We start from the raw sequence: 26,608 nt of genomic DNA, 5'->3' as shown, positions 1-26,608 counted from the left end.
GGGGGAACGGGCATGAAGAGGAACCGGGAAGCAGGACACCTGGAATTAAAAAACAACACAAACATTTTGATGTTTATTCATTTCCTTTGAACAATAGAATTTGAAGACGCCAACATTTGCAAGAATAAATTTATATGAGTATCTAAGTTATTTGCAAAATATTCACAATCAATAACGATTTTAAGTCTTAAAAATTTACATTCATAAAGAGATTACTTACGTTTACCTAAAATAATCATACAGGGAGTCTTCGATCATGGAGCTTTAAATTTAAGGTTCGATTTTTACTCGCAAACCTGAGTACTTTTGTTTTGTAAAATTTTCAAAAAACTTGAATTTAAATAAGTTTAATTGTTAAATCAGTAGGTACGTCATAGTCAAAATACTATATACGGGAGTTATCACGCTATTTTTACACAAGTAATATTTACCTCGACGTTTCGGCAACGTTACAGTTGCCGTGGTCACGAGTAGACTGAAGTGTGGAACAGTAGGTACGTGTATTGGACAAGGCGGTGTTATCGCTGTCTCTTGGTACAGGTACAGGGGACTTTAAATTATTTTTGACATTTTATTTGATAAACATTTATTAATGTGCCGTCAATTTTGTATTGCACCGCATACATTTGAAAATTAATTTAATCTTGAAAAAAAAACATCAGTGATCATAATTTTTAAAAAGTTGCAGAATAATAGTAGCTGAGTTATGCGAGTGCGAGTAGAATCTAACCTTGAATTTAAAGTCCCATGGTCAGACACCCATTATGACTTGTATATTTTGTATATCTATGAACAGGAAGATATCGAAGAAGTATACTACCTATTCTATTTCTTCAGCCCTCTTATACCTTTTCTCCAATTCTATTTACCCACAAGCCAAGCGGTGAATATTAGATAAACAGAATTCCAATATTGCCCATGATTGTATAAAAGTGTTAATTACTTAATACAGGGTAACGAGATCGAATATGTATAGGACGTGTAGGAGGATAAATAAAGTAGCGAAAAGTTCATTTTTATTTTTTCGTGTTTTGTGACTCATCATTTAGGGGGGTAATTACTACCCGATACGGTGCATATATAGAAGTACAGCTCTCTGAAAATTTTATAGCTTTTTGTTTGGCTCTATTTTCATCGCGCAGTTTACAAATATTTCTACCGACTGCACTCAGCTTTTTAATCGGATCCGAGTCGTCAATGCAATTTCGCGAACTGAGAGGCTCTAACATCGACCGATTTGAAGTAACTACACTCGATTTTGTTTGCCGCAATGGAACAATATTTTCCAATCTGTTAGCAATTTTATTCTGCACGGAAATGGTTGACCGGAGAATACTGGCCGTTTCTCGTTCCCATTCTATTGGATCTATGTAGCAACGCTTGTTACCGACCGACCTGTCGACCTTGGGCTTCTCCGCTTTGCTGGCCGATTCTGTGCGGTATTTACCAGCGTGTTTCGCGGATTGAGAGTCCTCGGGCCGACAGCAAGAATGGGGCACGACACGTCGCTTACACTCTACATTTTTTTCTCGTCTTCCCCGATTGGGCCTAGAAGAGATCGCGGAAGAATTACGTTTTTTCAAATTACTTTTCAACGCGAGACCCGTTTTTACGACTGTAATGGCTTGGCGTACCGTGAGGGATTCCTTGGGTCCTAAAGCCATATTGTCCTTGCTGAGGGGGATTGCATCGTAAGGATTAAGCCACGAGAGGAAGTCTGTGATAATGGGACCGCTATATTCGGCAGGCACCGGTTGTTCAGGCTCTGCAATTGTATCTCCGGAAGGCACTCGTGGTGCCAAAGGTGTGGTGCTTCTTGGCTCATGTTTGTGCTGTCTGGACGATTTCTTTATGAGTCTTTTCCCATTAATGCACAAAGATAAACCTAGATACGCTGGAGCTTTTGGAATAGTTTGTCTATAAGCTAATTCGAACGTTCCTGTGTCGGCTTCGGGGTTATACCGTCGATCCAGCACAACTGTCAACAAAGAAAATCACAATGTAGATAGATAATTAACATACCTAATTAAAATCTGAATTTAGACCTTTCATAAGTTCTACCTTTGATCACATCCTCTAGACATTGAGGACAAAGCCGCGCCGTGACCGAAGTGGTCGGTGCCAGATCAGGACTGGAGTTAATCTCTATGAGCCACGGCGTGAAGTCTTCGGTCAGCATGAAGTCTGCTCCATAGAGTTCGAAGCTGTTCTGTCTTTTATCCATCGACTCCTGGCAGGCTAGCATAGCTCCTATGAGACACTGCTTAATTCCAGGATATATTTTCGAGTCCCACAGCTCGTGTTTTCCGATCTGTCTTTTGATCAGAGAAATAAAAAAATTAAAAATATGAGACTACTTGATCACTGCTGGTTATTTTTCCTTTATTTACCTCAAATAAGCCTTGAAAGTATGGCAGTCCCACATATTTTCATCGGGGAGCGCTTTATCTCTCTCGCCGTTATTTTTATATTTGGTTTGTACAGCATTATTTGTAAGATGAACAGACTCGTGATAATTCGACAGGCTGAATATTTGTGAGCTAAATCTTAAATAACTATCTCTGGAAAACAAGAAAATATAGTCTAGTTATATTAAAAATATAGATTAGTAAGTGCAGTGAAACAAATGACTTACTTGTAAACCCAAATTGTCAACGGTTGGCAGTTAGTGATGAGAAACCATTGCCGTATATCAAATTTGGTATCGTAAACGACAAGCGGATTCTCTGAAAGCGCAATATTAAATTAATTTAATTTCGAACTAATTTTTGAATATCCATCGTCCGACGTGTAGGAAGCTAAATCTTCCCTTTCTTCTGCTTGCACAATATTAAAGCTTTTGCCCAAATTATCATATTAAATACAGCAGGTAGGTATTGGACGAAACGGACAAGATGTTTAGAACTCATCACTACTGTTGAAAAACCGGCCAAGAGCGTGTCGGACACGCTCGAAATAGGGTTACGTAGCCATTACGAAAAAAATAAGTAATATTTTTCTAAGGATTTCGTATTTTGTACGAAATATTCCAAGTTTAGGTATATTTAATACCTTAGGCTGCTATTTACTCTTAAACTACTAATAATTCTCAAGAAAACTTAACCGTTATAGTTTATAGTTTTCGCTCGACTTTAATGAAAATTTGCACTTTAAAGTTGAATATTTTGCATACAAAACACTGAATCGAAAAATCGTTTTAGCAACCCCCTAATAATATAATTGAAAATACCTATCCAACGATACTATACACTATAAGATTGGATGAGAAAAAAAAACACCCCTACTTGACGTCTATGGGAGATACTATAAAAAAAATATTTGAATTTTTTATTGCACCATTTTGTCGGCATAGTTTACAATTATATTCGTGCAAAATTACAGCTTTCTAGCATTGATAGTCCCCGAGCAAAGCCGCGGACGGACAGACAGACAGACATAGCGAAACTATAAGGACCTGGGTTCGATTCCCAGTGATGGTCTTATTTTTCTGGTTTTTCTGTGCATCTATATTTCAGTTTGTATTTTCAATTTAGGTTTTACGGGATGACCGTAACAGTAAAAATTTGGAATTGAAATAAAAAATACAAAAGATTCCAAAAAACCAATCTTGAAACTATAAGGGTTCCGTTTTTGCCATTTTGGCTACGGAAACCTAAAAAGCCGTAGTAGCCTAATGGTTTGACCTATAGGTTTGCCTCTCTAGCACAGAGTCGGTAGTTCGATCGAACTCGGTCTTGCACCTCTTCAGTTTTTCGGAATTTATGTGTGAAACTTCAAATTTAACATGAGCTTTTCAAAAAAAAACCTAGGTGAAGAACCTGATGCACCTGTGAAGCAATGAGGGTTTTACGACAGACGAATTATCGCTAGATGGCGTTAGTATCGTGAGGTCCGTTTGAAAATTGCGTCGCGCGCGCTCGTGATTAGTTAAATAAATGAATGAGCCAATCGCAAGCAACACTGCAGGGCTACTACGAAACTCGAAACTCGAAGTTCGTGTCGTGCGGTTCCTCTCACACTTATACTACTTAATACGAGAGCGAGAGGGACGGTATGATACGAACTTTGATTTTCGAGTTTCGTAGTAGCCCTACTGAAACGGCAACGGACCACTCACTCACTCACAACGGACTCACGATACTAACGCGATCTAGTGATAAGTAAGTATTTCGCCTGTCGAAAAACCCTCATTCAATGCTGTGTCTCAGCCCAAGCTGAGAAGAGGTGTATGCCCGGTAATGGGATGTGTGTCAAGCATAAGCAGAAGATGAAATGATACCTACTATTGATTTACTGCTGTTAATAGTAGATTGTTCAACAAGGGACTAAAACAAGCCGTAATGACACGAGACGTTTAGCCACCCGAGCAGAGCGAGGGTGGCTATAGTTCGAGTGGCATTATGGTTGTTTAGTCTCGCGTAAACACTCTACTTTTCACTTTGAATGCGAGGAAAAAAACAATGTTCTGTTCAAAATTACAATATTACTTTTTAAAAGGGTACGCTCGACTAATGGACTGGCCATTTGTTCAAAATTGAAATAGAAAAAAAAATGTTGCTCGGTTTTTTCTTTTCTTTTATTGTTTATGAAGTGACGGTTTAAATGCTTGCATATTTAGCCAACAGTTTGAAAATTGAAAACTATTTTAAAACTATATAATTGGACTATGCATAATAAAATGAATTAATTCTTAATATAATTAAATAGATTCATATTCGTAATCATTAATTGTGTTTCACGGAACGAAAACGTGTTTTTTTATATTTTTGCACAGTTGGCATTTTGAGGTTATTTCCACGCCCTAAAAATTGTTTGTGACTTTGTGACACCGTGTTGGATGTTTAGGAGTTTCCAACGCAAATTAGAAAAAAATACTTTAATCCCTAGAGAATAAAAAGGAGCTTTAGTCCCGATATGCAGAGACTAAAGTAACATTTTAAGAGCATGAGAAGTGAAAAAACATTTACTTATCATTACCAATATATTTTTGCACGACGTATCGACTTTTCTGAGCCGTGGGTATATTTATGAGTCCGATGATGTCTTTTATATTGTTCATCAGCTGGATGCCTCGGCCGCGGCACTTGGCGCCCGGCTTCACGATCCAGATGTTGAGGACACCGTCGATATCTATTTGCGGCCAGTACTTGGTCATTGTGACCAAAATTTTGCAAGCTCTTCTTTCTAGCTGTCTGGGAAAATAAGAATGCCTTTGTACAGAAGTGAGTGGAATTGCACTCAAATTTACCATGGGATTTTTGTGTAGGATAACATTTTAAGGAAATCTGCGGACACATTCGAAGCAATTCAATGGTGTGCGCGTAGTTCCTGATCCACAGTGGGTACGCGTGGGAGCCGTACTGAATATGAACGCGAGCCCAGCCTGGGACGTATACCTAGTGTACAGTACCCGGCGATAAGGATTGGACATCGGTCTTCTGAAAAAGACAATTGGCTGTTCACGACGATTTCCGAACACTGGCGACCGTCCATCAATTATTGTATTTATTAAGTGACGTTTTATATCAAATAAATACTGCACCTTTATAGAATTAATTTAGATTACGTCAAATTAGGCCACCACGGCGATTAATCGCCGTGGTGGCCTAATGGTTTGACCTATCGCTCTCAAGCAGAGCGTCGTGGGTTCAAACCCGGCTCGCACCTCTGAGTTTTCGAAATTCATGTGCGGAATTACATTTGAAATTTACCACGAGCTATGCGGTGAAGGAAACATCGTCTGCACAAGAGAAGCCTGTTGCCCAGCACTGGGTAATATAGGCTGATGAAGATGATGATGACGTCAAATTAATGACATGTAAACTTCAGATATTTAAGATTAAGGAGTTGTCACTTATACCTATCACATGTTTTGTGGCCGTATCAACAGGCTAGATTTCTACTGCGTTTCGGCTGCAAAGTGTAGTTTGAATGAAATTATTTTGCATTTGACTTAATTGCATCGAAATTGTGCAGTCAGTTTGTAGTTTGGATGCAGTAGTGTCAATTGCAATAGGACTGTATCACAACTGCAACAACCACCTTTTACGAGAGTTGGACTATTGCAGTTTCAATGCAGTTGTACCTACTGACTGTAACATAACTGCATTACAACCGTGCAGCTAGTTTACGTTCGGTGTGCGTGCAGTCAATAGAACTGCAAGTGGACTGCGCACTTTTTGCAGCCAGAAAGCAGCTAAAATGCAGCCCGTCTGTAACGGCCCTTACTTGGAATGTGGACAGGTGTGGTGTCATAAGAGCATTGAAAATTGCTTGGATAATGTTGAATGATGTTGAATTAATTGTTTATGGTACCCGTGCGCATACCGTAAACAGACTGTGATCTAATTGATTGACAATTTAACAACGAAATATTGACGAATTACGATCATTGAATGGATACAACAGTTGTTTACGTGATCTGCCTTTTGCACAATACCAGATTACATGTTATACCTAGATTAGGTACTTAATTAATTGCGTGGATTTACTTCTGGAAAAGTACTAAGTATTTAGTTACTTATACCGGGTGTGGCCTGTAATACGAGCAAAAAATTAAAACATAGATCGTCCTCGTCAACCTGAACAACATTAGTTCAGCGACTTTTAATAATAATTATAAATAATTTAGTCCCTATTCACTTACGAAATTTATTGCGATTTGTGCTTCACTGGACTCTACTTACATAATAAAATGCCCTTTCGCCAAATGTTTAACTATCACGTGCTTCTGGACGGAGGTATGTTAACAGAAAAACAAACAATGAATCATTATTAATAATAAAACAAGCCAAATTGCGTAATGTCTCGCTATAGCCGTGTAAATATGCGATACCTCTGATTTATGTCCGAAGAACGATTATGACATCAGCGACATTTGTACCTACCTTAAACTGGTATTTTTGTCCTCGGCGAACTTAGCCTTTTCGTGTACGAGTAGATAGTGATGAGTGAGGAATTGGTCCCATTCGTGCTCCCAGACATGCTGAGATTGGTCTTCGGTGTCGTCAATGTCTTTGTGGGTGAAGAAGGATATGTACTCGTTCAGTCTTGTCAGCGCAAACTCGATGGCTGAGAATGGAACCTTCCCATTGCTTATGACTAGGTTCTGCTCGCCGCTGGCTTGGAAAGTATTCGAGAGCCATTTGAGGATGCTGATGCAGGCGGTGATTCTGAAGTCGTCGATAAATTCTTCGAGGCTATCGGAGTTGTGGATATTGTAACAGCGAGGGAATCTTGTCAGAGCAATTCCAGGCTCTGTGTACCAGTGCATCTGGGTCAGTGATGCCGTTAAACCTTCCTTGGTGGTGAAAAGCGATCTACAAAACCTATTAAAAATATTTCATTGATTATACTGATTGCGTCTAATTTTAAGGTTATTACAACGTACTTAGACATCAGAGGTCAGATTGTAAGTAGGTAGGGTAATGGCATTAATAATTGAAAGCGTTACTTAAGCCGACATTCTTAAAGCAAATACAATGTAGACATGAAAGGAAACCTGTACACAAGTACCTGCTAATGACGACTTCTTTGTTGCTTAGTAACCAGTCGTACTTGTCCCTCTTGGTCGTCCAGAGGAAATCAACTGAATGGTGCTCCATAAATTTGTAAAGAATCAAGCGTTCGACTTTGGAAAGTTCCTTCCCTGTCGCTCTCTTGGGATCTATGTGCGTAGGTGGATGACGGACCTTGAAATTTTAATGCAAAATAAATTCCCGATAAGCAGGTACGCATATGAGATCGAAAATAGCTGAATGCACTAAACAAAACAAACACAGTATCTCATTTCAGTATTATCGCCTGAATCGAATTATGTCCCTATACCGACTGTATATTTTATCGTGGTATACCTACCACCCCGTACCACCGTGGTATAGATACCTCTATCTATTTTTTGTTATTTCATGCACTTACATACATACCTACTAAAGTGCCCCCCATGCACCAATAGAGACAAAAAAATGAATTCTTAAAGGAAGTACTTAATTCTTAGTAGGTATAGGGTATACCCATACCAACATTATTTAAATAACGTTAATATCTACTTGCGTGAATGTTACTTTTTATTTAACATTGATGAAACCTACACAGAATCTTTTATCAGAATTGGATATTTTCAGTCTGATTGATTTCACACTTCAGGGATTCCTTGACCAATCAATTTGTCGAGTAGCGGCGCCATACATTTATTTTTTATTTTTGTGTAGGTATACTAATCAAAAGAATATATGGGCCACTTGAATTTCACCGGTAAAATGAAATCAAAAATATGTTAGCGTTTTTAATTGAATACATTTAATTGGATGAAAAGTACTGTACTGTGTTACCTTGTATTTAATAAAACCATTTTTAGACAAGGAATGTTATAAAGAATTATATTTATTAGTATTTTCGTTTCACACAGAAAATTCACGTGGCCCTTTTTCTTTTGAGCAGTATATTTCAAGACGATCCGTTCAGTACCAGGTTGTTTACCTTATGAGCCTCATATTTCTCGACCCACCCTCGCTCCAGAAGCGCTCGACGAACCGCCGGGAAACCTCCGCCTTTGATCATGAATACCTTCCGGTCCTTCATGGCATTATCTGCTATCTTTCTCAACTCATGCCACCGCTCGTTGCTCACCCAACTCTTGAACTGCTTTAGCTGCTCAGTCGATGATGACGTTTCTGACAATTAAAAAAGGTGTAACGGTATTCTGATGTCATTCTACGAGTACGTACCTAAGTTACCGCGGAGCAACTAGGGCATTTCAGTAGAAGTAGAAAAGTTATACTACCTACAGTATAGTAGTAGTAATAGTACGAATTGCAACCTAAGTAAGTATATAATGAATGCCGTGCTATGTTATTAAGTCACCTCCAAAACAGATTCGATGTCCTAAAAAAGTAGAGTCGAGGAAAACTAAAACACGAATAGGTATTGAAAAAGCTTTAGTAGGTACGGCAGGTACGTAGTATACATACAAATAACTTGTTTTTTTTAAAGGCCTATCCAACAATATCTTTCGCACACTAGGTTTAGGCGATAAAAAAATCATCCCCATTTAACGGGGTAGGTAGGTACCTACCTAACCTGTCAAAAAATATATTTCAAAAATATATTTCTCAACTCTCTCGGCGTGCTTAATGTTATAAGTTATAACCCATGCAAAAGCTTTCTAAGCAGTAGCAGTTTATAAGCAAAGCCGCGGACGGACGGACGGATCAACGAAGGAATATGGTGAAACTAAGGATTCCTTGTAAGACCAGCGAACCCTAAAAAGGAGAGCTCTGAAAAGTTGTTAAGGCTTTTGAGTAAAAAAGAATACATAGGTACAAACATGATACGATAATTGGATGAAAGTTTGATGAATGATGATCGTAAGAAAAATAACTGTTTCCTCAACAACGTTGCCGATTGTCAGGGTGCAAACTGTTAAGACAGTTAAGACTCGGAACTTGAAAATGGTAAGATTGAAAAGACGAGACAGACCTGGCCCATTTTCAGACTTCGACAGTGAGACAGCACTCGAAGGTCGCAGCTCCTTCTTAGCAGTACTATCCTTGTGCAGCTTAGAGTCTGACACACTCTCCTCCAGGTCCATTGTTATAGCCATGAGCGTCGTTTACGCCCCAGACCTCTGCAACAAGTAACGAGCATTTTCGAGGGTTATACACAAGTGCCCACCCCGAACGCTCATGCTCCACTGCCTGACTAAATTTAACCCTGGCAGTGCAATAACCTACTTTATATTTAACCTACATCTGGGGGCCTATCATTGAGGCTTCGGGGCGCATCTCCGCCTGGCACCCGAGTGACGTCAGGAGTTAAGTACATCGCAAATCGTGAAGGATGATGTTGCGCGGAAATTAATAAACCGAAATTACACTTGCCTCCTGCAACCAGGTCACTGTTTGTAAAACTAGGTTACAATAAACGCAATAGCGTTAATAAGATTAGAAAAAAAAAATTGTTTGTTGTACTGTAAATTTATTCTGACATCTTCAGTTTCAATAAGGACGTTGGACGTTTCCAGTGACGCTGACGTTCCGCGATAAAAGTTTTTTTTTAAAGTATGATTAACAAAAATAGTAAACCCACGGATAAGTACTCAGACCTACGTGGTGTAAAAGGTTGTAAAAGGTATAAAAGGAGCCACAAACTCGGCACAAAGGACAAAATTACCAACTCTGTATAGACTTAGAGATGCTGTAATTGCTGTAAAGCAGTGATGTGGATGTGAAGTTATTTAAGTATCTTAGGGGCTGTTATACCATCCATTGATTAGTGACGGTTAAATGTGATGGCTTCTCCGTCTATTCGAACAAAACAAATAGAGATGGCTGAAGACATTTGACCGTCAGTTAACACTAATCAATGGATGGTGAAACAGCCCCTTAGTCTATTATTATCTATTGACTGACAACGCATCGATATGTGCTGGTACTCGCTTAATACAAGAGACCCACCTGCTTGTTTGCCAACCAACATTAAAAAGGAATTTAAAGGTGCTGAATTCACGGCTCAAATTTTCCCACTAACAGCTTCAGCACTAAGTATTATGTAGTGAATGAGAAGTCATAAGACTTTTATTAGTCTCATCCACCATAAGACTCTTATTTTTATGATTTTAGAGAAACTTGATACTTCGGCACAGTTGCACGCGCCATGATCACGAGAACATGATGTCGTCTACACCGTGCGGATAGTCTAAAACATGTAAGACTCTTATTAAAACCGACTCCAAAAAAATTAAAAAATAACAAAAAATGGAACCGACTACAAAACCCTTGAAAATATTTTTCTAGTTACCTACTAGCTCGAAGTCGGTGCCTCAGCACGAGCCAGCTGAAGTGGAACAATATGAGGTAGGTCTACATCACCTACATACTGTGGGTTTCAGTCCCTCCTGCTGGGTCGTGCTGAGTCACCGACTATGCGACTTCGAGCTAGTAGGTACCTAGAAAAATATTTTCAAGGGTTTTGTAGTCGGTTCCATTTTTTGTTATTTTTTGGGACCGTCGATTTTACTTTATTGTTAAAAAAATGTCTTTATACTTTTTAGTGATTCGTAGCCAAAGTACATCTCACAACAATTCCATTAAGCCCAAACACGGCTTAGTTACGTTGATTTATAACAGAGTCCCGTTGCCTCCTTCTCGTTTCAGCATCAGATCAGTTCGAAAGAATCATTTACTTAAAGCTTCTTCTTAGTCGCTTATCTAGGTAGGTATATTAATCATGATCGTTTATAGAGGAGCGAGCATTACTTAGCTTTGACGAGTTCTATTGGTCATCTACGGTCTTCTTCATCAGGTCCAGGTTACCAAATGATACTTTCTCTATCTTAATAAGTAGATGTGCCTATAAAATTTGAGGTTTGCCCTCGATTTCCCTAGGATTCCATCATCAGATCTTGACTTGGTGACAATGGGACCACCTCAGAAGAATACTCTTTCGAATAAAAAAAGAATTTTCATAAAAAAAATACAAGCATTGGATGGAATGGAACATAGAACCTCCTCCTTATTTGAAGTCGGTTAAAAAGAGAAGAGTGAGTGGCCAGGCCAGGAAGAAGAGATTAAAATGATATTCCTAACAGTCTTGCGTCTTGATTTTATATAATCAACTCTATTCCCTTTAAATTAATCAATTCCAGAAAGTTATCAAATAGGTATTCAATAAGAAGAAACTAGCGTTTGTGCGTGTTTGAAGTCAATTTTTATCGCTGCGTTAAAATTTTGCCATAATTACTTCCGAAGCCAAAATTATCTGATTAAAAGTTGACTCTGTTAATGATTTTCTATCAATATCAGAATTACAGTTTCATGGTTCATCTCACGCATAGCGTAGATGCTACAAAATTAGGAATGAGACCTCTTACATTTGACCTTTATCCCGAAAAGTTGCATTTTACGCAGGACCTCGGAAACTTAACTAACTTACTTAGGTACTTAAACGAGTAGGTACTTTTTAACGGTGTCAGCTATATTTAAAGTTCTTAAATTTTTTAATTACGACTAAATACATATTCGTGACCGTGGGGTGGCCGGACAAGAATAGCTCCCCCCCATCTCATTCCGTTGGGTGTCGTAGAAGGCGACTAAGGGAAAAATCCAGAAGACGGGCAGCAGCGTCTTCTGCGTAAACCATCAGCAAACACTGCGATCCCAAGCCGCCTGCCAAGCGTGGGGATTATGGCAACCCCCCCCCCCAAATAAAAAATGATAGGTACAAATAAGCCGCGGCCCCTAGTCCCGGCAGCTCCTTTATCCCTGGCCTTGGTAGCGGGCCAGGTAACGGAGGAGCAAGGGGTGCGAAGAATCTCCGGGTACTCCTCGCTACCATCCCACCGGACATTGGCCCTGGCCACGCACAACATTCGCACGCTGAGGACAGATGAGAAAATCATTGAGCTGGAGGAAGAATTGAGTAGTTTGCGTTGGGACATCATGGATTATCGGAAGTCCGACGAAAGGGGCAGGATACGATAATCCTGGAGTCTGGCAACATGCTCTTCTTCCGGGAAGGAGACCGAAAGTCTCAGGGTGGTGTCGGGTTTCTCGTCCGCAAGTCCCTCATTAATAACGTGGTAAAAGTCGATAGTGTGTCGAGCAGGGTAGCATACCTGATACTCAGAATCACCGATAGGTATTCGTTGAAGGTTATCCAGGTGTATGCGCCAACCTCGACACACCCTGACGATGAAGTAGAGGCTATGTATGAAGAAATCTCTCAAGCCATACATTCCTCCGAGACATACTTCACCGTTGTTATGGGGACTTCAATGCTAAGGTGGGCACTCAGAATGGCGATGAGTTGAGAGTGGGGCCGTACGGTTATGGGCAGCGGAACCAAAGGGGCCAGCGGCTGGTCGACTTCTTGGAGAAGGAGGAGCTCTACGTAATGAACTCCTTTTTCCAGAAGCGACCATCCAGGAAGTGGACGTGGATCGGCCCCGATGGTTCAGTCAGAAATGAGATTGACTTCATTATGACGACCAAGAAGCGAATATTCAGTGATGTCTCTGTGATCAACAGGGTGAAAACCGGAAGTGATCATCGTATTGTCAGAGGCACACTGAATATTAATGTGAAGCTAGAACGGTCACGTCTTGTGAAGTCCACGCTCCGTCCTTGTCCTGCCCAAATCCAGAACCCCGAAAGCTTTCAACTCTTATTGCATAATCGCTTCCAGTGCCTAGCCGAATGCAAAACAGCGGACGAGATCAACAACGGGCTGGTAGAAACTGTTCAGGCCGTGGGGTCCCAGTTCTTCAAGACTCCGCGCCGGAAAAGACCTCAGAAGCTCTCCAATGAAACCATTAAATTAATGGAACTTCGGAACGAGATGAGGCTGCGATCTTCAACTGACATGTCGGAATATGGCAGACTTAATAGGCGAATCTCAAAATCCATGCGACACGATGTGCGTGCCTTTAATACTGCACGTATTAAGGAAGCAATTGAGCGGAACCAGGGCTCTAAAGTGTTTGCAAAGAATTCGTCTATTGGGAAAAGCCAAATGACTAAGTTGAAGATCGACGATGGCAGTATCATCTCATCGAAACCGGAGTTGTTGAGAGAGCTTGAAAGGTTTTACGAACAGTTATATGCCTCGACACAGAAGCCCGTTGTAGGTGCAGCTCAAGATACCAGAGCTAAACTAACCGTCATTACACTGAAGACATCCCAGATATCAGCCAGTACGAGATTAGAGTGGCTCTCAAACAACTTAAAACAACAAGGCTCCGGGGGATGACGGAATCACGACAGAACTTCTGAGAGCGGGTGGTAAACCGGTACTTGTAGTCCTCCAGAGGTTATTTAATTCCGTCATACTCGAGGGTACCACGCCGGAAGCATGGCACAGGAGTGTGGTGGTGCTCTTCTTCAAAAAAGGCGACAATACCTTATTGAAGAACTATAGACCCATCTCACTCCTTAGTCATGTATACAAGTTGTTTTCGAGGGTCATTACGAATCGTCTCGAGCGAAGATTTGATGATTTCCAGCCTCCCGAACAAGCTGGATTCCGTAAAGGCTTTAGCACCATAGACCACATTCACACGCTCCGCCAGATTATACAGAAGACCGAGGAGTATAATCGGCCACTATGTTTAGCGTTTGTGGACTATGAAAAAGCCTTCGATTCAATCGAGACCTGGGCTGTACTGCAGTCCCTTCAGCGATGCCATATTGACTATAGATACATCGAGGTGTTAAAGAGTTTGTACAGCAGCGCCACTATGTCGATCCGGTTGCAGGACGAGAGTACACAACCAATCCAACTGCAGCGAGGTGTGAGACAGGGAGACGTTATTTCTCCGAAACTGTTCACAAATGCGTTGGAGGACGTTTTCAAGCTCTTGGACTGGAACAGGTTCGGCATCAATATCAACGGCGAGTACATCACCCATCTTCGTTTTGCCGATGATATAGTCATAATGGCGGAGTCGCTGGAGGAGCTCAATACTATGCTCAGTGACCTCAGTATCGTCTCCCAACAGGTGGGTCTTAAGATGAACATGGACAAGACTAAAATCATGTCAAATGTCCATGTCACACCCGTGCCGGTTATCGTTGGGAGCGATGTACTCGAAGTTGTTGACCACTATGTTTACCTTGGACAAGTTGTCCAGTTGGGTAGGTCCAACTTCGACAAAGAGGTCGCCCGAAGAATCCAACTCGGATGGGCAGCGTTCGGGAAACTTCGTGATGTCTTCTCGTCCAATATTCCGCAGTGCCTGAAGACTAGAGTCTTCGACCAGTGTGTGTTGCCAGTGATGACTTATGGCGCTGAGACGTGGTCCTTAACTGTTGGCCTCTTAGAGAGGCTCAAAGTCACGCAACGAGCTATGGAGAGAGCTATGCTTGGAGTTTCTTTGCGCGATAGAATCCGGAATACGGAAATTCGTCGAAGAACTAAAGTCACTGACATAGCTGGAAAAATATGCAAATTGAAGTGGCAATGGGCAGGCCACATCGCTCGAAGAACAGATAACCGTTGGGGGAGAAAAGTCCTCGAGTGGCGACCACGAACCGGAAGACGAAGCGTTGGCAGGCCTCCCACCAGGTGGACTGACGACATCCTGAGAGTGGCGGGAAACCGGTGGATGCAAGTGGCAAGTTGTCGTTCATTGTGGCGTTCTAAGGGGAGGCCTTTGTCCAGCAGTGGACGTCTTCGGGCTGATGATGATGATGATGATACTGGTGTGCTGAATATCCTGGCTGCAGCATCAGCTCGTCGTGTTGCCACCACTGCATTGTATGTAGAATCAATTACTGATCAAAATACTGATCAAAACGAACCCAAACACGATATATCTGCTATAGTTTTATTAAGAGTGTACCTACTAGTGTTCTGGATATCCTGGCTGCAGCATCAGGCCGAGATTCCATAATCTTGCGTAGCTATATAGCATACATGGGTTTTTCAAATTTTAGGTCCCAAATATGTTTGAAAGTAAAGTAAATATCCATTATGCATCTAAGATTCCTACCGCAGCGAAGAAAAGATCTTATGATCTTGAAACGGCTGAACCGATTTTGATAAATCATGTGTAAGATCCAGCTAGAAAACCGCATTTTCAAATAAAAAAAGATTCAAATCGGTCCACCCGTTTAACAAACGGACACACAGACACACAACACACAGAACACAAAACTAACCTCAAAATAACACCCCTCTAAACGTCTTGGAAATTTTTGGAAATTTTTAAAGTGCCCATAAAGTTGCGAAGTTTCAAAAAGTGCAAATTTTCAAAAAATCGAGCGTCCGTCCCCCTCTGGTCATGGGTAAGTAAAAATAAACTTGCAGAAAACAAAATTTAAATAAGAAAATTAAATTAGATTAAACTCTTAATTATCGAGAATCCTTTAGAATTAGAAAAAAAGACAACTCGTCAGAAAAAGAAGATAAACAACTTACTTTAATCCCGTGAAATTATCGGTCATCAAAACTGCTCCCGCAAGGAGCACACGTTTTATAGGGCAATAAAGAACAATTCTCGCTACTCTAGCCTATCGCTTTGCTATCGCAACAAATTGCACGTGATGTATCGCCGGCCATTACTGCGGTGGCCATTTTTGATAGTGTTGCGGAGACAGTCTTGGGTCTCAGTAGTTTCTTTGATGTACTAAATTTATTTTATTCCTAGTGTTTACCCGCGGCTTTGCACCCGTTTAATATTCGATCTGGTACTTACTTACAAAATTCTCGGGTTAATTCCAAAAAATTACATCGTGTTTGTTGTATTAAAAACAACCATGTCCAATTTCATGAGTCTAAGCCCAGTGGTTCTTATTTTGAGATTTTATCCCAATCCCGTGAGAATATCGGGATAAAAAGTAGCATATGTGTTATTCCAGATGGCCAGCTACCTTCATACCAAGTTTCATCCAAATCCGTCCAGCCGTTTTAGTGGAGTTCACACAAACTTTCGCATTCATAATACATACAATATAATACAATAACTCTTTATTGCACACCAACACAGTAAGCAGTACAGAAAACACATATAAACATAGATATTTTCTAAGGTAAGCAATAGGCGGCCTTATCGCTTCAGAGCGATCTCTTCCAGGCAACCTTTACAATGGACAGAAATAAGGAATACATTTTAGCAGGTGGTGGAATTTACAGTAGATCAGAGCAGTATCAAGAATACTATAAAACTAACACATACATATACGATAAGATTGAAATTTTAGTAAATGAGCAGAACCACTTAAATAAAAATACTAAAAAAACACCTTCAGCCTTTTTTTTCTTAGACCTTCTCTTGACCTCCACATCTCCCTGTCCAGAGCCACATCCAGCCATAGTATAGGCCATAAGTATTTAATTCTGCTGAAATTGTATTAAAATTTCACTAATATTATAAATGCGAAAGTGTGTAAGTCTGTTTGTTTGTTACTTCATCACGTCTAAACCATTAAACCGATTCTATAGAAATTTGGTGTACAAATAGTTTAGGTCCCGGAAAAGGACATAGTTCCTGAGCGGACGGAGTCTCCGGTATCGGCTAGTAAAAATACCAATTATTATTTATTACTATTATTGCTAGCCTATTCTGTCCCACTGCTGAGCAAAGGTCTCCCCCCGATACTTCCACTGCTATATTATATGCAACGGACAGAGTACTGGAAATTATAACTAAAACTAGAAAAAGCACGCGAAAAACATCCCGCGGCACAGGTCCAAAGATTTTGGCAGCATTGCCTCGCTGTATGCTCATTGCTGATAAACAGTCAGTTTCTTTCGTTTTGATATTAATTGTTAAAAAAAAATTGAATGCTGAAGTCCCACAGACCTAAATATTCAACCCCGAATGACACATAATTGGCATATCGAAAATACAAACTGAGACATGGATGCACAGAAAAACCAGAAAAAGAGACCAGCGCTGGGAATCGAACCCAGGTCCTCAGCAATCCGTGCTGCGTGCTATAACCCCTACACCACCGCTGGACAGGAATCTAGACACGAATTTTTCCTATGCATACATATCTCAGGTTGCTTATTTCTACTACGCTACTTATGCAGCAGCACTAGCGACATCTATGTTCCGCTCTCATCGAGAGACGTCACACTCCTTCGGAACCAACCGCTCACCCAGGCAAGAGATGTCGCTACTAAGCAATCAAATTATGATTGAATGAATTATGAATTGGCAATTACCTACCTACTTTCAATGAACTATAAACAATTACTTTGTTCAATCTCGACCTTACAATAGCCGTCTTATACTGACGCGTTTCGAACTCAACCAGAGTTCTTCCTCACAGCAACACAACCGTTTCACCATGCTACCAGATGTTCTAACATCTCTCATTAGTCTACTAATGAACCAAAGCAAACTGTTATATTTGTCATTGTAAATCCTCAAGTACTCACTTTTTTTTATAAATATTGAGCAAAGTACCTAATTGTTTTTATTTTATTGTGAAGGGCCTCTGCAAACTTCTGATTCAATAAATTACTTTCGACTCTGCAAATACTTCTTTGAAACTAAATTCAAATGAAGTGCCAATCTTTCTTTACATCTACATCATCTGCATCGTCCATCAGACATTTTTTTTCAACAAAACAATATCACCCCACCCGAATAAGCATCCGTTTAATTAATACAGCCGTCGGCCATCAACACCAAGTGGCGTGTAATACAAGAATCAGACAGTCCCGATAGGCAGAAACAAATAGCCACCACTGCCATTACGCGGCCGTCCAGCCATGCCGGGCAGATTTTATCGCTCCTTCGACCCATTAAACCGGCCATAATGAAGTTTCCTCGACGGATAATGCACTGGAGCATTACGCAATGATTTACAAGGGCAGCAATAAAAAGAATTTAAGGGATGACCCGCGCCCGTAAAAATGGCGAGCGAATCGGCGTCATAAAGAAGAAGAATGTGGCAGAGGCTGCCATATCTGCATTGTATTGCGCTGCTGAGTGGAGTTTCTAGTCGGCACTTTGATAAAGTTTGTGTTTTTGAACTTATTTTGGGTTTTTTAGGGCAGTTGGTTGTTACGAGGTAGTAAGGCGAGGCAGGGTAGTCTGTTTATTTTGTTTCGTTAATTGAATGAATGAAACGTTTATTGCATTAATAGACGACATCAAACGCATTTCTCGAAACAAAACAATGAGATGGGCGGAGGGCTTCAATAAAACCAAAATTATGTTAAGATGCTACAAACAATGTTAGAGCTTGAAAGTTTTCAATTCAGCATAATTACAAATACAAAGAACTACCTTGCAAATAACAGTAAATTAAAACAATGCAGTGGGCTATTGCTTGCGTATTTTTATTAGGCGTACCTTTTCCAATGGAACTTTTCATAGCGTGTGGCGAATTAATCGTATCCCTTTTGTAGTTCACGAAAGCAGGTTCAGATTCGATAAAGCACTATTACATTCGTTTTCTTGTCACATGAACACAGGATTCCATGTAATTTTTTTTTTTTTCGAAATAAAATTAATTTCTAATGTTATAAAAGCGAAAGTCACTGATTATGGAAATGGTTGGAGACCCTAGAAAGAACATAAGGATAGTTAGTCCTACAAAACTAAAAATGTAAATCCCGGATAAAGGCATAGTTCCCGCGGGATAGTGATAAAATAACTCTACGCAGCCGGAGTTGCGGGCAAAAGGTAGTAAGTAACAATATACTAATATCTCTGAAAAGTCAAGATGGCTAGGTACGAAAAACACTTAAAAATTTGTTTAACATATTTGTATTTGTTTAATACGTATCAATTCATAGAAAATTAGCGTTTTGGTAATGTCAAAGACGTGTTGAAGTTTTTCAGTGATACTAGTAACATTAAGGAGAGCACTTATATCATCGGCCTTTGTTTGAGTCTACTGTTTTTCTTTGTGTCATAATACATTTACCTTTCATGATTCAATCTTCGCGGTTATTACAAAAAATAAGCTTCTTATTTAAATTTACCTACTTACAAGTTGGCAGATACTTCTGCTTTTTTTTATGAATTTTCAATTAAAGTTCACAGTTCGTTTTACACTTCACAGATCTTTAACGCAACGCTAACAAAAGGTTTAATCTCAATAACAATGGCGGTTCAGATTTAATACGAGCATTGATGGCACGGGGCTTGTATCAATTTCGGTGCTCAGTAGGATTTGACCCCCCCTGTCGAGTTTTCTGAGCTCCCTGATTCTATTGATAAAGTTAGAGACATGACACTCCTTTGAAATACAGCACAATGCAGCAATGTCATATTGTTTGAATTTATGAGAGCTGTGAAGTTTATTTGCTTCAAAATGACATCTTCGTCGTGGTACCAATAGAAGTAATTTTTTACTACTTATTGATGGAAGTTTTTGTTATGTTTAATTTTACATATTTCAGGATATTCTAAACTTATTTTATTTACTTACTAGTCCATGAAAATTTACATCATTATATTTACGTTAAATTTAAAGACATACAAGTAATTATAACATGTAATAACAATTCCATATAATTATTAATAATAAAAGACTTACTTTGGGATTTTTACTCTTGCTTCCTTAAAGCGATGGAAGATCGCACCCTCCGGCCACAAGTTGGAGTGTAAGGAACATCTGCTGTGCTAAGCCTTCACTTGGAGTCTAAAAGAGCGAAAATTGTTAGCCCTATCAAGCATTTGCCTGCCTCGCGGATGTGTTCGAAGACCTTCTGTGCCATCGTCTTCTTGTCAAACCGCGGCTGGCAGATATCTACCAAAGGTAACAACAGCTTGGGTACAGGACAACGCTGCAGAAATGGGCGCACGCCGATTGCGATTGCGCATTAGACGGCGTTACCGATTCACCACCGGAGTGAAGCTATCATCAATCATCATTCGAAATTACATCATGTAAAATTATCTTTTTTTATGTAATAGCTGTCGAACAGCTTGTCATATCCTACATAGAGCTTTAAAATTGTTTTTGAAACAGTCAAGTGCAAAAATAAATATCTATTCGAACCATTCAAAAATATGTTACTACGGCCTTATTGCGTCGGAATAAAAGTCTGTGGTATTTATTTTTGAAATTTTGAATAATTTCATATTTTTACACTTGACTGTACGTAACAACATAGCCGTTTATCTCGCCCTTTTATGCGTGGATTGTTATTTGTTATATTAGTATTCTAAATTTAGAGGTAATAAAGGTTGTTTCTAATTCGCTTCCGTACGATGAAAGATTTTTGTAGGTTTCCATAAATTCAGCAAAAATGGTGAATGACCAGCTTTTTACGTTAACGGCACTAAATAGTGCCTAAACTATCAGCTGTCTCCACCTTCTCCTTGAATTGGAAACTACTGGTCTGAAAAATCTAAAAAAAAAATATGAAAAACTCATGCACTCCGTTGGTGAGCGTTAATATCTTAGTAGTCTGTGGTTGTAGTGGAATAATTTTGGATGTTCTGGTAGACGGTCACGCTTACGACCAACTTTATTTTCATATTTTTATCATATAAGATAATTTCTGTAAAAATATTATGTGATCAACATCTGTTAATAGAAAAAAATATTTGACGTCACAAAGATTACAAGAATATTTATTTGCTGAAAATCTAAGTTTAACTGTAGAAATAAAAATGATTGTTTGATGTTTTTGTGAAAAGTATATCACAAATTACGACTCGAATTGACTTATAAAATTATATGGTTCCACTCACTAAATGATGCGATATGATAATCATTAATAAGTCCTTCAAACCCTAACTTACGTTTGTTGCGTCTACTCCTATTTATCTACTCTTTGTCAACGAGGACCCCTGGACAGGCTTACCCCGCAGGAACCAAACCTAATACCGTATTATTTACCGATGTAAAGCACAGCTAAGCTTCATGACAGGACAGGTTTTACTGAGCGGGTGATCAGAGATTTCGACCCACTTTGACACTTTATCGAAATATTACCAGTAAAAAAAAAAAGAGCTATGTACCTACTTCAGTTTCATCAGTAAAATATATATATATTTGCGTTTTCCTCTGGATATATTTAATTCAACGAAAAGTTTTTGTAGGTATCTTGTTACATTCATTAAATTATTTTTTAGACGCGGAGTGTACCTATATAAAAATGACATTAGGTTTTTTCGGTTTACAAATAAAACTCATGTATTCTTTTTTTTATTAGTATACTGACGAATTAGTAGGTAGATAAGTAGCGAATAAATACAGTGTTAAATAAAGCATAAGGCCTTCCTTACGTGGACTTGACTATGAAGGCAAGGGGAAAATAACGAACGACAATCAAGTAGAGAAGATTTGGATTTTTAGAAAGGAATGTATTTTAACGCAAGATGTTTCTTTTTAGGGTCCGTAGCCAAAATAGCAAAAACGGAACCCTTATAGTTTCGCCATGTCTGCCTGCTGTCTGTCCGTCGCGCTATGCTCAGTGACTATCAATGCTAGAAAGCTGTAAATTTGCACGAATATATATGTAAACTATGCCGACAAAATGGTACAATAAAAAATATTTTTTTTTGATTAGCTCCCATAGACGTAAGGTGGGGGTGATTTTTTTTTCTCGTCCAACCTTGTAGTGTGGGGTATCGTTGGATAGGTCTCTTAAAACCATTACGGAGTTGCTAAAAATTTTTTTTCATTGAGTGATTTGTTTAAAGTGGCAATTTACTTAATGGCTACGGAACCCTATTTCGGGCGTGTTCGATACGCTCTTGGCCGGTTTTTTGAAAAAGAAATACCTCGTTGACGTCTTTTCCGGCTCTCCTAACGAGAGCTTTTCCGAACCTGTGGTACATTTTTTGTTGTTTGTAACAACTGTATTTAGTTATTGCCGATATTTTGATTATTGCATAATCACGATCTCTAAATTACCTATATGCAACAAATGACAAATAAATCTGACAACTGAAAATGAATGGAATTAATATCACATACAAGATTAAAGCAAGGAACAAAGAAACATACAAAATTATATCAAATAAAGTGCCAAAACGAGTGGAGTTTTCAAAACAAAAATCAAAATATCTTTATTGCGGTTATCGGTATAAATTGACGACAGCAATACACAAAGAAGCCATATCCTGTTCGCCCGACGTACAAATTCTTGCCACAATACAAAAAGACATACAACTCTTTATTGCACACCAATACAGTAAACATACAGAGAACACAAAATATATCTAGAGACTTCTAGTGTAAGCAATAGGCGCCTTATCGCTTTCAGTGAGCTGATTCTCTTCCAGGCAACCTTACAATGGACAGAAATAGAGGAATACATTTTAGCATTGCTATTTCAGTAGATTAGAGCTGTATCAAGAATACATAAATTTACACTACAATACCATATCACAACAATCTAAACAATAGATAGGTAGAATAGATACATAACAACACATAAATAAGCTAACTATAACATTCAACGCAAGATGACAGGTATGCTCCCAGCAAGACTTAAAGATAGGCAAGGACTTTGCGCACTACTTAAATATAATAAATAAATATGTCAAATCAGTAAAACACATTACACGTTTTACACGTTAGATACATATTTTACGGCTTTTCGTTCAGATTTAATCAGTATTTTTTTATAATCCGTAAAAATACTACGAACATATTCAGCACAGTTTGATACTTTCGTTTATCCCTTTTAAACCCTCAACTCATCGAACTCTGGATGAATCGTGTTTCTGAACAAAGTCCATTCTTCATTCATCTAGAGATGATTGATTGTTTAGATCCTGACGCAGCATTTATATCGATTTTATTAACCGTTCGATATAAAAAAAAACTGATACCGTCCAATGAGAAATTTAAAAGCTATACATATTATGAACTTTTAGTGTATATTTCTAGAGATTTGATTAACTTTGGTTCTTAGTGTAGAAAACTTGTTGAAACATTAAATACAATGCATGTCGATGTCCATTCAAGTATTGATAGCAATGATTTTATGACTTACTAGCTATTGCCCTCGACTTCATCTGCGAAGGATTCGGTTATAGCGCAACCGCGGGAACTAAAACCTATCTTTTGACCTTTTTCTTGTCTCCAACTATCTCCATAGATAATTAAATCAAGATTAGTTCCAGTAATCTAAGCGTGAAAGCATGGCAAACAAACATACGTTTGCATCCTTAATATTAACTAAGACTAGATATTAAATTAATTATTCTACATTAATTCCCTAATACGTACAGTCAGCATCAAAAAGTAGCTGGTTACTTTTGTACTTTGTTGTTTACAGCAACGTACTTAGCGCCATACAAAATTGACAATGTGTTAATGTTGACAGAGAAAAAGCTAGTTTCTTTTAATGCTGACTGTACATACATTGTATTTATCGACCAAGCGAGAGCGAAGCGCGAGCGAAACGAGTCCATTTCAACTTATGCTAAATGTTTTCGTATGTCTGTTCGCCCTTCTTCACTACAGGTCACATTTCTCTACTGATTTTGTTAAAATGTATGAGTGATTTTTGTTTTGATTATCTTTCAAATTAGTATAGAGCTATATTAGGATTGAAAACGTAAAATAAAGTCACTAACTAATTAGTAATACTTAGCAATAATATGATAAAAGGGGATGAAAAACACATCGAAGTTTAATATAATAGTGTTTGATTAATAAATCCTCTAAAATACTTGGGTAGGATAAATTCAAAGTTCTAACATGATAATCAATCACAAGAGATAGCGGGGCGAGTAATTTTTTTAATATAATCGTCAAAGTAACTATAAATTTATAAATCATTAAGATAAGATACGCACTCGAGTTTCAATGATTGATTTACTTATAACCTAACCAACTGAAAGTTGGAAAACCCCCGACTTGTCACTTCAAAGTTCAATATCTCAAAAACGTTTGTTTACTTATTTGTTACTTCATCACGTCTAAATCACTGAAACCGATTGAGATCAAATTCGGCATACAGATGGTTTGTGTCCCAGGGAAGGACATAGGATAGTTTTATCCGGAAAAAATTGCATAGTTCCTCAGGATAGTGAAAGCCAAATTCTAAACGAATAGAGTCGCGGGTCGCTAGTTTAAAATATATTGAATAATATCGAAAATATCGAAACTAGTGACTCACATTTAGGATTACATGAAATATAATAATAGATATTTAGGAAAACGCATCCGGGGCCTGACAAAAAAAAAACCCATAATAGTTTTCAAAAATTTTGAAATATTCAATATTAAAAAAAATATCGAATATGAATTACAAATAAAAAAACTAGGAATAAGTGCACCTTGAAACATGTTTCTTATTATTCCTCAATTATATCTGTATGTCATAGGAAACCTTACGTTCCAATTAACCAACCGTATAGTACGTAGTATACGTAGGTAGCAAGTAGGTAAGTACGATCATCTTTACGATTTCTCGTCAAAATAATTTCCATTAAAAAGCCTATGGTTGGTGTATGGGCTAAACACGCATTTTCGAATAATGCGGATCGTGGTTCGATCCCTGGCTATAGTGGTTTTTTTCGATGTGTTCTAGTTAAAGTACTAACAATAAAAATAAAAAAAATTTGAAGTCTTTAGTTTTGTCCCTTGAAGTTTTAATATACCTAAACAGACTACCTTAGTAACTGCATGTAATGCAAGACATGTCAAGGTCAACCCTCCGCTAACCTTGTAAATGTCTGCAACTTGTATCATTCAGAACCAATTACAAGTACAAGGCAAGTAATCATTATTTTATTTTTTGCAGAATCAAGTGGAAACGGGCGGTACACTTAGCGAGAGGCACCGACAACAGGTGGTCAAAAGTGGTTACGGAGTGGTGTCCAAGATTTGGTCAAAACATGGTTTGATGACATCTGGCAATTCGGAGGTAAACTGTGGATGAGACTAGCACAGGATCCGGCAAAATAGCGTGGCCTTTACTCAGTAGTACCTTAGTGGATGGATATGGGCTGATTTGATTGAAAGAAGCTAGTCCGTTCCACAGGTTGGTGACCACACCGCTAGACCTTTCATCGATCTATGTGTATTGGAATTGCCAAATAGTATTGCTCTGGGTCATATTTGTGAATATAATTGTTGGAGCATACCTAAAATAATTAGTTTTAGTTTTCTTTTTCTTTCCTTTTTAATTAAGTCTTTGTTGTTTGCATGTTTTGTGTCTCAGTGATGATCCAGTCCTATGGTTCACCTTTGGAACGGTAAAGTTTTTTTTTTTTTAAAATCATAACATGTATGTAATTGGCTCCGAATGATACAAGTGCGCGTATCGCGTCTTAAATTTATCAAACTGACACCACTATGTCCGTTAACTACTAAAGACATAACTCACAGCCCCGGGCTTGTATAGTCAGCGCCATAATTTCAAGTACAAAGACCTCCTACTGAGCGGGAGATTAATGCGCGCCACCTAGGCAGTCCATTGAAATGTGGATGTAGCCAGCTGTACTTTGATAATGATATTTAAAGGGATGTTATGCTAGCAATCCGGATCTATGCGGTAGACGTATCCTAATTTTAAGTTTTGTGTGCGTTTTAATTTTAATTTATTATAAAAGGCCACAATAACTAGTCCTACGTTGCCTGTTTCCATTGGAGTCAGGATTCCAATGATCCGATGTATGACCTTGTGAACTTCACTAGATCACCGTTCCACCTTGTAAAGTGCTTAATTATCCATGCTGTGTTTTCCGATACGTAGTCGCTACTCAAAAATATATTGGCCATTGGGCCATCAGTTCTTCGAGCAAAGTGCCCCGCTCATCATCCCAGCCTATAAACGTTCAACTGCTGGGGCACAGGCCTCCTCTTAGAATGAGAGGGCTTGGCCGTAGTTCACACGCGGCCTAGTGCGTATTGGGAACTCACACACACCACACTCAGAGAGAGATGAGAAGAGAGAAGAGAGAGAGAGACGAGAGAGAGATAATCCATTATTTCGAGCTATCAACTTCAACGACTACATTGCACCATTAAACTGCATTTTTACCTACGTTCTTTAACATATTAACAGTAAAAATAAGCGCGAATGTACTTTTATGAACAAACAATATTGAATAGAGAATTCTAAATAGGTCGCACATGACATTTAATACCGTATAACTCACAATGCTTCTGTATTACATGATGAGTTATTATGTAGAGGTAAGCTTTAAAATTATTATTCAATACCCTCCTGACGC

At 38.8% G+C, this 26,608-nt stretch overlaps 2 protein-coding genes and 1 pseudogene across 2 annotated transcripts in view; 1 reads left to right on the top strand and 2 right to left on the bottom strand.

Annotated features, from left to right (window-relative positions):
• Positions 1–10,005, bottom strand: LOC141426087 (tubulin glycylase 3A-like; the record flags this gene model as incomplete). The annotated part of the gene is made up of 11 exons (XM_074084949.1): positions 9,879–10,005; positions 9,478–9,625; positions 8,479–8,672; positions 7,516–7,691; positions 6,888–7,328; positions 4,978–5,192; positions 2,636–2,726; positions 2,391–2,561; positions 2,062–2,315; positions 1,635–1,978; positions 1–39 (listed from the first exon to the last, which is right to left on the bottom strand). Coding segments are annotated over exons 2-11 (2,049 nt in total), but the record flags the coding sequence as incomplete, so codon positions are not given.
• Positions 10,006–12,209: 2,204 nt separating this feature from the next.
• On the top strand, positions 12,210–15,177 carry LOC141426200 (uncharacterized; annotated as a pseudogene).
• A 4,914-nt stretch (positions 15,178–20,091) lies between these two features.
• The window catches only part of LOC141426086 (tubulin glycylase 3A-like), a 13,256-nt gene continuing 6,739 nt past the window's right edge, over positions 20,092–26,608 (bottom strand). The window contains exon 7 of the mRNA XM_074084948.1: positions 20,092–20,247. Within this exon, the coding sequence (XP_073941049.1) occupies positions 20,092–20,247 (156 nt within the window). The remainder of the gene's footprint in view (positions 20,248–26,608) is intronic.

The sequence above is a fragment of the Choristoneura fumiferana genome, chromosome 3 (assembly GCF_025370935.1).
Source record: "Choristoneura fumiferana chromosome 3, NRCan_CFum_1, whole genome shotgun sequence".
In the NCBI taxonomy this organism is placed as follows: Eukaryota; Metazoa; Arthropoda; class Insecta; order Lepidoptera; family Tortricidae; genus Choristoneura; species Choristoneura fumiferana.
This window is presented reverse-complemented; position numbering and strand designations above follow the sequence as displayed.